Below are 12,856 nucleotides of genomic sequence, written 5' to 3' on the forward strand. Positions count from 1 at the left end.
TAAAGGATGCATGGTCGATCGCCCTTGCCGGAGACAGCATCAAGGAGATCGATGGTTGTTCCGTTGCTTGCTGGAGACAAGATGCATGGCACCGCCGAAAGAATCCTGCCGGCCGTATGGGCTGGCTCTCCTCTTTACTTGCCTTTGGCAGCGCTTTCGCTTTCGCCGGTAATCCCCTGCGGCAAGGCAAGCACATTCGCCGGTCGCTCGCTGGCTATAAAGCACCTGGCCATGGATCTTACAGTCCCCATCAGCAGCCAGTCGCTTCACTCACTCACTGATCGCCTGCAGTGCAGATTGATCGGAGCTAACAGAGATCTCTCACCGAGAAGCTTGAAGCGATGGCGGCGGGTCTGCAGGTGTTCGGGCAGCCGGCGTCGACGGACGTGGCCCGGGTGCTCACCTGCCTCTTCGAGAAGAACCTCGAGTTCGAGCTCGTCCGCATCGACACCTTCAAGAGGGAGCACAAGCTGCCCGAGTTCATCAAGCTAAGGGTACGTGCATATCATCATCCCTGCCTTCCCATCCATCCATCCATGGTGCACTTTCTTATAATTTGGCTTTTGATTATATATTAGTATATTTCTAACGTTGTGGATCGCCGGTCTCGATCTGCAGGATCCAACTGGGCAGGTGACCTTCAAGCATGGTGACAAGACCCTTGTTGGTAAGAAGCAGAGTTGTGATTTTCTGAAGAAAATAACAGCACACCGACCACTAGCTTGATTGAAGGATTTAATTACGCTATGACGAATGTGGCTCTTCTCTTCCCTGTGGCAGATTCAAGGGCGATATGCCGGTACCTGTGCACCCAATTCCCGGAGGACGGCAACCGCGGGATCTACGGCACGGGGTCGCTGGAGCGCGCGTCCATAGAGCAGTGGCTCCAGGCGGAGTCCCAGAGCTTCGACGCCCCGAGCTCGGAGCTGGTCTTCCACCTGGCCTTCGCGCCGCAGCTCAACATGATCCCCGACGAGGCCCGCATCGCGGAGAACGAGAGGAAGCTGCAGCAGATGCTCGGCGTCTACGACGAGATCCTGGCCAAGAACCAGTACCTCGCTGGCGACGAGTTCACGCTCGCCGACCTGTCCCACCTGCCGGCCTCCCACTACATCGCCGGCTCCCAGAGGGGCAGGAAGCTCTTCACCTCCAAGAAGCACGTGGCCAGGTGGTACGACGCCATCTCCAGCCGCCCCTCCTGGAAGCAGGTGGTCAAGATGCAGCACGAGCACCCCGGCACCTTCGAGTGATCGGCGTCCGTACGTCGTCGATCGGCAGCATGCATGCATGCATGCATGAATCTTCCATCGGGCTTCACACCGTGATGTCTCCGTACGCCGTCAAGGTCCCTCTCGTCTACGTCCGTTCGTTCGTTGTCGTGTTGGCTAGAATAATGTGAAGCCCTAATTAAAGCGCGCGGTGTCTCTCGTAATGTCTTCCATTTTTGCAACGCCATTGTCCGTCAAGGGGTTGTAACGCTCAGTTGCTTTCAGTTCAACAAATAAATTGTTCCCAGTCGATCGAACCTTCTTGCTCCTTTGTCTTGCATGTGACTTGATTTGACAAGAGCTTACTTTGTACTCCCTCCCTAGCTAAATATAAGTCTTTTAAGATATTTCACTAGGTGTCTACATACGGAGCAAAATAAATGAATCTATATTTTAAAGTATGTCTATATGCATCTGTATATAGTACATTAGTTAAACCTCTAGAAAGACTTATATTTAAAAACGGAGGGAGTAGATGGAGGCATTAATATGCTCTAATAGATGTTGCATGATGACAATGACCCAATGAGCGCTACAAATCTCAAATTGCGTATATGGGTACTTGTGATGTTCACACTCTTCCAATGGATTATCTGGGAATACTAGTAGATCAAGGCCTCCTTTGGTTCAAAGGAGAAGTGTTGAAAACACATAGGAATAGGAAATTTTCCAAAGGTGGCATTATTCAAGCCTTTTGTTCAAAGGAATGTGGCAAAGGATAATGGATTTTAACTTTTCTTTTGTCATAGTTTAAGAAGGAAAACACATGTATTTACCAATCCAATTGGGCCTCTTTTCCAAATTTCTACGCATGAAAAACATCAGTAAGGCTGTTTTTTTTGCCCCATATATAGTAACCACTCAAAAAAAAACTAGCATGCAAATTATAAACTTTCATGTTGTTTGACTTTGATTTGATTCACGTTAGTAAAGGCTTGGCGATGCAATAGTGTGTGTGTGTGTGTGTGTGTGTGTGTGTGTGTGTGTGTGTGTGTGTGTGTGTGTGAGAGAGAGAGAGAGAGAGAGAGATGTGTATAGCCACTCTGCTAGATAGTGGATCCGTTAGAAATGAGATTCCCTCAGATGACAGCTTTCAACTTTCGAAGGTTTTAAGAGCATTTTTTATACTCTTTACATGAATTAGGGTTGTTGTAGTAAATTGGTAATCGGGATTTTTAAATATCGGTCGACTAAGACATAACCAACTCTCAATCAATGCAATATGCGTGAGTTTTTTACATGGAGATGCGTGTGTTTTTTAAGAAATTTTATCTTTTATATTTTGTATGTTCTCTTATTTGTATGAGACTTGATTAAATCTTGATCAACTGAGATTTGGCCGCACCCACTAGTAATATCTCTCTCTCTCTCCACACATTGCATGAGCAGGGATGCTATAAGTGTTATTGGAAGTCTTTTTCTTTTTTCTGAAAAGGAAACACATTAATATCGTGAAGATATTAGTTACAACTAACCTCTGCACCAACAAAAAGTCTCAGAAACATCCAGGATGCACACAAAGAAAAAAGAAAATAAAAAACAAACAAAACGACCTCGTCACAGTGATCAACTCTTCTATGTAGCAGCACACAAACCATCATAAAAAACAACACCTAAAAAACATAAAAGGTCTCCAAAATCGACACCTTCAAGACAAAAACAGTGCACAAGCGCCGTTGTTTCTCGATCTAAGATCTTAAGTTTTCATCTCGGTGAAAGTATGAACTCTTAAAACAATACTTTCAACAAGGCAATTGTCAGATACAATCAATGAAGGTCATACCTTAGCTTTTTACCGTGAAAGTCACAACTCGGCATCCCAGGAGCACCAAAAAGATGAAATTCTCCGGTGTTCTTGCCCCCACTTGTCGCGGCTGCTTCTGAAAGTTATCAAACACCTAGCTGACTCCATCGCTTCCAATGCCCCCTTCTCCTTAATGGTCCTCCGATCTCAGTCACCATGACTTCCTCCACCGTTGTCTATGCCATGGAAATCGACATACCAACATGTCACATGGTGTCAACAAACAACAAAGCTTTGCGTCACACCTTCATGGCGTCGTCTAGACTGATATGTATGCACATGACCGGATTCTATCCGATCCAGATATCCTTGGGCAAGATCTCCGACAACGGTTTCGAAACACGTCAATGGCCAGATCGAAGAGGATCGATCATGCAGATCGTTGTCGTTCTACGAGAAGAGCACTAGGACCGCCACCACACTACCGCCTCCGCCACGCCGACGCCATCGCCACCACGAGGAGGATGCCGGCCCGCGCTGTCCACATCCCGCATCGCTGGCTGAAGACGGACACCGGATCGGGGCAGATCCCGATCCTCCATGCCCCTCGCCTGCACGGTCTGCCACCTCTAAACCCGTCGTCCGCCGTCGGTCCTGAGCGCCGCCGCACCACCGCGTGAACCTCACCATCGCGGCGTCCCAACCCAACTGCTCTGTCCCGTGGCGGAGGCCCTGGGCGAGAAGGCGTAACGTCCCGCCGTGTCCTGTGGCGGCGGTGAGGGAGGAGGGAGGGAGAGGAGGGTGCTGGCGGCGGCGGCGGGAGTGCCCTCCCCATCGCCCACGGGAGAGCGACGTGGGAGGGTAAGATCCTTTCCTTTTCTTTTTCCCTGAATATCTTCTTTTGTCTCTTTTTGCTTGCTTAACTGGGTTCGTATCTGTCATGTCACGAGGTTCTGATCTTACATGCACGTGGTATGGTGATGCTTTCATCTACCCCTAGTACTCTTCCATCATCTCCATTAGTGCTTGTTAACATGTTAGCACATATGGTAAGATCAATGGCTGCACTTTACACTCCAATCTTCATACATAAGCCGTATATATTTGAAGTCCGCTTTTACACTTTCTCTCTTAAATCTTCAGATCTTGCTCAGCGCCCACGCTCATTTTGCTTGTGGCTACAATCATGCATCCATGCTGCCATGGCAGTGCCCCACACACACACTGAAACACAAGACAATCTTGTGAGTGACATAGATAACCCTCCCCTTTCCCTTTGGCGCCCACCCATCATCACTTTGCTCTTTGCCTCTTTTTTCCCTTTTGATTTTCCCAGGCTTTAGATTCACCCTTGGACAAGCAAAGCATTTTGTTCCCATGGGCCATGGCTTTTGGCGACTATATAAGCACACTGCAGCGATCCAAACCAGGCATCGCTCACACATTTGCAGCAGCATTCCAATTCAGTCTCGAGCTTCCGCTTCACACTCCGGTTGAGTCGAGTACAATGGCGAGCGTGAAGGTGTTCGGGTCGCCCATGTCGGCGGAGGTGGCCCGCGTGCTCATGTGCCTGTTCGAGAAGGACGTGGAGTTCCAGCTGATCCGCGTCGACGCCTACCGCGGCCCCAACCGCATGCCCCAGTACCTCAAGCTCCAGCCCCTCGGCGAGGCGCTCACCTTCGAGGACGACAACCTCACCCTCTCCGGTAAGCTCTAAGCTCCAATCGGCGGCTGGCAATGTAGGTAGAATACATGCATGACTCACGATGGTTTCTGGTGGTGGTAACCATGCGTGCATGCAGAGTCGAGGGGCATCCTGCGGCACATCTCCCACAAGTACGCCAAGCAGGGCAACCCGGACTTGATCGGCACGGGGGCGCTGGAGCGCGCGTCCATCGAGCAGTGGCTGCAGACCGAGGCGCAGAGCTTCGACGTCCCCAGCGCCGAGATGGTCTACAGCCTCGCCTTCCTGCCGCCCGCCATGCCGCAGAAGCTCAACAACGGCGGCGACGGCAACGGCAATGGCTACGGCGCCAACGGCAACGCCATTGGCGGTAATGGCAATGTGGCCGCAGTGAACGCGTCGGTGAAGCGCGTGGCGGCGGGGGCGGCGGGCACGGCCAAGGAGGAGGAGATGCGGAAGGTGTTCGAGAAGAGCCAGAGGGAGCTGGAGAAGCTGCTGGACATCTACGAGCAGCGGCTGGAAGAGGCGGAGTACCTGGCCGGCGACAAGTTCACCATCGCCGACCTGTCGCACCTGCCCAACGCCGACCGCCTCGCCTCCCACCCGCGCTCCAGCCGCATGTTCCAGCGCCGCAAGAACGTCAGCCGCTGGTGGGACAAGGTCTCCCAGCGGGAGGCCTGGGCGTACGTCAAGAGCCTGCAGCGCCAGCCGGCGCCCAACGGCGCCGGCGCCGACGCCGCGCAGAACCAGCAGCAGCCGCGGTCCGGCGAGGCGCGCAACGGCAGCAACAACTACCAGCGCGACCAGTACGCCGACGCGCGCGACGGCGGCAGCAGCAACAACAACAGCAACTACCAGCGCGACCAGTACGCCGACGCACGCGACAGCGGCAGCAACAGCAACAACTACCAGCGCAACCAGTCCGGCGAGGAGCACGACGGCAGCAAGCACAGCGACTACCAGCAGAGCCGGTCGGGCGACGCGCGGTACTGATCGACGACGAGTGCGAGCCATATACCTGAGAATGAACTGATAATGTGTTCCCGTCTCTGTCTGATCGGCTGCAGGCCTGTCCAGTTCGTCGCAATTTGCTTCTTTTGTGGGTGCAGGCCTGCCTGCACGTCTGTGTGTTTTGTTTGCACTGCTACTGTTTTTTCCCCTACCTTTATTTATCGCAATGGGCGTCTATGGTGTAATAAAATGTTTGCCACTTTCTTGATGAAATTGAAGATTTTGTTTATGTGCAAACAAAGTCCAAATTTATTTTCCTTGCAAAGGATTCAATTACTTTTATTTTAGGAATGCATAAGTTTTTTTTAACACAATACATATGTAAATGCTCATACATACACACATACGCCCCAACCCTCTAGCCAACAGTTCACCATCCCTGCTGATCCAAATATCTTTTTTTAGGGACTCTAGGACCGAATATCTAGGTGGGCCGGCTGTAGAGAAATAAGTATTGGGCTTATGTTCTGCGATTAAAAATAGATATACATGAAAAAAATCTCCGGGTCTGTGCGGGCCATGGCCCATTCATCCTGGCTTTAGCTCCACCACTAAGTTTGCTCCCTCAATTTTTTTTTTATAATTATAAGATCAATTGTAATCTCCAGTCGAGTTAGATCCACTTCAATTCACCAGAAGTAATGGAACCCACAAACCACGTACTATAATCCCAAATGCCAATTCCATTTCGAGTGAAGCTACACCTATGGATTTTTACGAGGGAATTACGGACCGAGGTATGGAAAGTGAAACCTAGTGAAATTGAGGGGGAGGGAGCCAATTAGGAGGGGACAAGTCGCTCCATAGACGACTTCATGTTGTAGGTCAAGCATTTTCGTTCCACTCCTCCAACTCCCTTCCTTGACTTCGGACCCACTTGATTGTCGTATTTCATTACGGTTGCTTACGGTTTTTACAAGCCCCTCATTTGAATATACTATCACATTCTAAAGAAAAGTCCGTAACCTGCTAACATGTCAATACTCTCATGATAGGGATGCCAACACACATCATGACAATGATGATTGCGTATCCTCGCGATCTGCAGCTCATCCGCTCATGGAGATTGTGGTTGTGATATGGAAATAAAGGTTATTATTTCAAGCCGATGGATATATCACGAAATTGACTCTGTTTTTTTAAAAAAGGAGGCACCGCCCCGAAATTGACTTTGTTGTTCACTAGTTGGACTCAAATGTAACATTAGGTCTAATACTATTGGATGGGCAAGTTGTAAGTGGAACGAACCTTGGCTTCCCCCATGATTCCACACTTTGTGCACATATGCCCTTGTTTTATGTACTATCTCTCACATTTGAGAAAAAATAAACAAAATTATTAGTAGAATTTTGCCCATGGTATGAAAAGTTCGAATCATCCACCTCACACCTTTGATTCCTAGCTCGACCATTGGTTGCAAGCTTGCATCATTTCAAAGCTTAATTACAATAGAAACATCTCTTTTAAACATTAAAAAGTTAGGCATAGTTACTTAAAATTTCGGGTTGAAACTAGGACTCCCGATGGTTGTGTGCACCATGGAACCCTATATCCGAATCAGATATCCGGCCACTCACGTGCTGCCATGTACATATTGTCATGAGATGAGAGAGAAAAGAGATTCACCCGTGCACGGGAGCACTCCTGCATGCATATGTCGTTGGTTCAGTTGGAGATCCGAACACATGCAAAATTGCATTCCCCGTATATGCGTAGTATTTGCTATTCCGTGAACGATATCAATGTATTATGACAGGTCATCAATCCACTTTATGTCATGCCACCATGTAAAGGACTTTGTGTAGTGCTTCTGTAATTTTTGGGATCAATATAATAGAAACCATGGCATAAAGTGTCTCTCACATTACCTCTCCTCTCTCCCCCTCAAAATCTACCAATTTAATTTCCTTACAGTTTAGAGGGTGCATATGTTGTAAACCAAACTTATGTTTTTATAACTTTTTTACTTATTTGAACCCATGGCACCAAGACCTTTAGAACAAGATCAATCTTGGATACATTTCAAACCAGTGGCAAAACTACACACTGTTTATGATGTTAACTGACATCACAAAATTTGCAAAACACACTAAGTTTCTATTATATTCATCACAAAAGCTACACCAGTACTAAGAATTTATATTTGATTGACATCACATGTTTGTATGCCTAGCACCGCCACCGTGTCGAACACGTTAAATTTGAACATTTAAATCCACTTTTCACTTAATATATTTTCAGTGTGCGAAACTAGTTTCTTCAAATCAGTGAAATCAATTTCTTGAAATGAGTGAGTTTTTTTAAATGAGAGGAATTATTTATATGAAGTTCAATCATTGTCTTAAAATGAGTGAAATGTGTTTTCAAAATGATAAAATCAGTTTCTTGAAATGAGTAAACTTTGTGTTTTTAAATGCGTGACTTTTTTAATTGCGTGAAATCGGTATTTTAAATTGAGTGAAATGTAATGTTTGAATTTAGTGAAATTAGTATTTTGAAATGAGTGAAATCTGATAGTTAAAATGAGTGAAATTATTATTTTTAATTAATAAAATAGATTGTTGGAAGGAGTGAAATCTGCTTATTTTTAATTGAGTGATTTTTTTTAGAAATGAGTCGAATATATTCCGTGAAATTTAAACTTGTTTAAAATATATTCGAAATAAATCTTGGTTTCTAGATGATGTCATCAGGGATACAAATATGTAAAAATAAAATAAAAAATATTTTTTATTAAAAGAATATCAATGACTTAATATCGCGCAAGCAAATAGTCTGCTAGATTTTATATGGGTAGAGTCGTTCTGTACTGAAGGGGATGAGTTTTGCATTGCGGAGCCAAGACGACTAACGTGTCACTATTTCGCGGCTAATGCTGGCACACAATTTCTAAGCGTATGTGACAGGTTAGGTGAGTATTGTACATAGCAGCGTCATGATAAAGCATTAGAGAATAGTTTGTCTTACATCTCGGCCAGGCATCTCGGTGCCGGAACGAACGGGTGTACTACAACGGGAGAATTTTCAGTTTCCACGAGATGTCCCCACTCTTGTGATCAAGCCCCGTGATCGTGCCTCACACTATTCCATCCGAAGCATAGTCTCAAACACGAAATAAATACTTTTGACATTTTTTTAGGGGAAATGATTATAACTAGAAGGATTAAGCGTGCGTTGCTGCACCGTTGATGTTGTTATGTTTTTATAAGATAAATTAGCCTATTTGTTTTTGAAATATAGGTGCATTAAATTTTTAGAAAGTCAAAGCTCTCCAAGTTTGACCAAATTTATAGAAAACTATATTAATATTCACAATATCAAGTTGTGGTCATTAAGTTCATCATGAAATAAATCTTCATATTTTATTTGTTTAGTATCGTGGATGCTGATATTTTTTACTCCGAACTCAGTCAAAGTTAAATAAATTTGACTTTTCAAGAAAAAAAATACACCCTATATCTTGGAACCGAGGGAAATTTTGATTTGGCTAGTGTGAGAGGCGATAGCCTATCTTTTTTATTTTATTGATAATGCGGTGTTTTGATGGGTCTTTGATGGTGTGATTCTGTGTTATGTGCTAATCAATCGATATTTACATCGGAAAAATTTCCGAACCACTGTCTACATGTACTATTTTGGTGTTACAATAATATATTTCTAGTTGGCAAGCGGTGCACAGGATTGATATATTATTATAAATATATTGTTGTCCATCAATTTTAAAAATCATTGACCGAGTCAAAATCATGAATCCAATCCCAAATCAAATATCTCAACCGAATCAAAACGCTTCAAAATTAAGGAGCATAGTGAATTGAATAGAAGAGTTTGTTAAAAAACATTTAACCCGGTCAAAATTGAGTAACCAAATTTCATTTGAAGACCTCAATTAATTGTCGGGCCTTCAATCTTAGGAAGATTAGTGATACTGTATATTAGTCGACCGATCCAGTGCGGGGTGTCTCCCGCGTCCTTCACTCGACATGTTTCCTAATGGACCGCGCACGTTTTTATCTTAGCTCAACAACAACAGTGTCATTGTACAACGATCGTAACGCTTTCTGTCGGCGCATCGTGTGTGGAGCTATCGGAGATGGAGTTGCAATTTCTGCAACATGGTCTGTTATAGCAAATTAGATGCCATCAAGATGCTATTGTAAATTTTGCAACAACAATTTTATTGTAGAAAATTAAAGAAAAAAGAGATTGTGCAACAAAGATTATGTTATAAAAAAATAAAAATAAAAAGTTTTACAACAAAAATCCTATTGCAAAAATGCGTGCAACAAGAGTTTTGTGGCAGAGGGAAAAAAACGACACCAGCAATTCCACCAAGGACTTGGACGGCACGCGAAGCGGCGGATCTTATAAAAAATTCCACCGACTGACACGTAGCATGCCTCATTTTAAAAAATAAAATTGCTTTATTCATTAAATCTTGAAATTATCTTTCCAAGCAAATGGTTTTATTCGGTGGCTGTCTGGCTGAGGCAGGCCTCGGCTTGCGTTTTCAGGTCAAGCCTTTCGGAAGGTTTGCTCGTGCCGCCATCCGCCACCCGCCGGCAATAAGCGGCAAGAGACAGACAGCCAAGGGAGACCGCGCGCCCGGTCACGAGGAGCTGCTAGTGCTAGTGCTAGTGCTAGGTGACACACAGCCAACGTATCAAAGTTGACGGTTTGTCGAGTCCCACAGCTCCAGTCTCCACCACGCATGCAGCACAAATGTGTTGATTCTCCGGTGGCGGGCTGGCGCAGCTACCACCATCCCGTTCAAAGAGTTACGGCACTGACCAACCCCCTTCGTTCGTCATCCTGCATCCATGCATGCATGCATGCCATCCTTGAACAAATCGTCATCGCCATGCCTATATATGAACCAGACGCACGTACACAGCTCACCTCAAACCCACCACAACGAGCAAACAAGCCGCACCACTCTCACACAGTCACGTACACGCACACACACACGAGCCGTCTGCGGCCATGGCGACGTTCACGGCGCGTCGGGGCGAGCCGGCGCTGGTGCGGCCGGCGAGGCCGACGCCAACGGAGACGAAGGCGCTCTCCGACCTCGACGACCAGTGGACGCTGCGGTTCTACGAGTCCATCGTCGGCTTCTTCCGCGCCGCGCCGGGCGAGGCGCCGCCCAGGCCGGGCAAGGTGGCCAGGGGCGTCAAGGCGGCGGTGGCGGCCGCCCTGGTGCACTACTACCCGATGGCCGGCCGCCTGCGGAGGCTCCCCGGCGGGAACAGGCTGGCCGTCGACTGCACGGGAGAAGGCGTGGCTTTCGTGGAGGCCTCCGCCGACGTGCGGCTCGAGGACCTCGGCCAGCCGCTGGTTCCGCCGTACCCGTGCGTCCAGGAGTTCCTCGGAGACTGCGGTGACACCAGGGATGTGCTTGCCAAGCCTTTGCTCTTCCTGCAGGTAATGTAATGTCTCTTTTTAACTGTACTTCGTTAATCAATCGTTATATTTTGCTAAGTAGTATGTAGCATTCTTGACCTAACCGTATATACATAATGTGTTATGCAGGTGACACAACTAAAATGTGGAGGGTTTGTCATTGGGCTTCACATGTGTCACTGCATTGCTGATGGTTTTGGTATTCTTCAATTTATCAAAACTATAGCCGATTTTGGAAGTGGCGAACTTATCCCAACCACTTTGCCCGTGTGGAAAAGAGATATCTTCACAGCGCGCATGCCACCGTCCGTCGCTCATGTTTACCCGGCGTATAAACCATTTCTTCATGGGTTAGAGTGCTCAGGAGACGACGTGATGCTATCAACTCCCCCAGAATGCATGGAAGTGCAATATCTATTCTTTGGGCCAAATGAGATAGAAATTCTGAGAAGCCACGTCCCAGAACATCTCTCTAAATCGACTACAACATTTGAGTTGATTACGGCTGTGATGTGGAGGTGCCGCACATTGGCACTGGGCTATGAATCTACTCAAAAAGTCCGTGTCATGTTTACATTAAATACACGTGGGAGAAGCATTAACGGTGAAAGCGCTGTCCCGCGTGGGTACTATGGGAATGCACATTTCTCTCCTATGGTCGAGGTCACCGTCGAGGAGTTGGCTGCAAAGCCGCTCGGGCATATACTTGAGCTCATGCGCCAAGTCAAGTTGGACACCACGAAGGACCGCATCAAGTCAATGGTGGATTTGATGGCGTTGTGGCGAGAGCGGTCACCTTTTGGTATGGATAGAACATATGAGGTTAGTGACACAAAGTGGGTTGGAGGCAATGCGCTGCAATTTGGGAAAGCCGAGCTGGTTGCTGCTGGCACACCACATGCTGGAGATTTCACTTCAAAGCTGATAAGCTATCATACCAAGTGTAAGAGTAAAGATGGCCAAGACTCAACTGTGGTATCAATCCTGCTACCAAAACCAGCAATGGAGAAGTTCACAAAGGAGATGGCATTTTGGCTCAAGAAGTAAAATGGACATATCGTAACAAGTCCATATGTTGCATGTGTATGTTATTTACTTCATTTAGTATTAAGGTCCAAACACCGACCATAGTTGGTTATATGCTACCATGAAAGTCGTGGTGTATTGTTTGAATGATTGTATCCTTACTTATGTTTTTTTCCAAATTAGTAAGCAAATATGAATAATAATACCCCCTTTGAAATAAATATTGAGGATTCAAATTCCAATTTTAGTCGACTAACTGTATTCATGTGATGGAAAGTTGTAAAATTATTACTATACTATTTGCGAGTCCGAACTTGCTTGTATTATGTGTTTCCATGAAAACAGAGTCAATATGACGTTCACTCCTTAGGCTTTGTTTGGTTCATAAGTCCTAAAACTTTTTTTAGTCCCAACTTATAAGTCCTAAGTCCCTAAAAAGTTTTTACATGTTTGGTTCCTAGGACTTAACATGGACTAAAAGACCATATTACAACTATAAGTCCCTATAAGACTCTCCTTGAGAGTCTTATTTCATAAGTCCCAAATGCCTACTTTAAGTCCCTATAAGTCCCTCATGTTTGATTTAGATGGGACTAAAAGAAACTTATAAGTTCTAAGTCCCTAATAAGTCCCTGTAACCAAACACCACCTTAGTTTTATGGAGACGGAAACTCCAAAGTCGGAGGTGGAGAACGTGGGAAGTTATCCTTTTCATGATGG

At 46.1% G+C, this 12,856-nt stretch overlaps 3 protein-coding genes across 3 annotated transcripts; all 3 read left to right on the forward strand.

Annotated features, from left to right (window-relative positions):
* Positions 1-243: 243 nt before the first annotated feature.
* On the forward strand, positions 244-1,525 carry LOC123447282 (glutathione S-transferase-like). Its single transcript, XM_045123872.1, has 3 exons — positions 244-494; positions 619-667; positions 781-1,525. Exons 1-3 carry the CDS (start codon positions 342-344, stop codon positions 1,248-1,250), a joined length of 672 nt encoding a protein of 223 aa, XP_044979807.1. The 5' UTR covers positions 244-341; the 3' UTR covers positions 1,251-1,525.
* Positions 1,526-4,447: 2,922 nt separating this feature from the next.
* On the forward strand, positions 4,448-5,935 carry LOC123447283 (glutathione S-transferase F10-like). The gene is made up of 2 exons (XM_045123873.1): positions 4,448-4,718; positions 4,815-5,935. The coding sequence occupies exons 1-2, from the start codon at positions 4,520-4,522 to the stop codon at positions 5,687-5,689; spliced, it is 1,074 nt and encodes a 357-aa protein (XP_044979808.1). The 5' UTR covers positions 4,448-4,519; the 3' UTR covers positions 5,690-5,935.
* A 4,755-nt stretch (positions 5,936-10,690) lies between these two features.
* Positions 10,691-12,252, forward strand: LOC123447284 (acyl transferase 1-like). Its single transcript, XM_045123874.1, has 2 exons — positions 10,691-11,131; positions 11,240-12,252. The coding sequence occupies exons 1-2, from the start codon at positions 10,691-10,693 to the stop codon at positions 12,155-12,157; spliced, it is 1,359 nt and encodes a 452-aa protein (XP_044979809.1). The 3' UTR covers positions 12,158-12,252.
* The last annotated feature ends 604 nt before the right edge of the window (positions 12,253-12,856 follow it).

The sequence above is a fragment of the Hordeum vulgare genome, chromosome 4H (assembly GCF_904849725.1).
Source record: "Hordeum vulgare subsp. vulgare chromosome 4H, MorexV3_pseudomolecules_assembly, whole genome shotgun sequence".
In the NCBI taxonomy this organism is placed as follows: Eukaryota; Viridiplantae; Streptophyta; class Magnoliopsida; order Poales; family Poaceae; genus Hordeum; species Hordeum vulgare.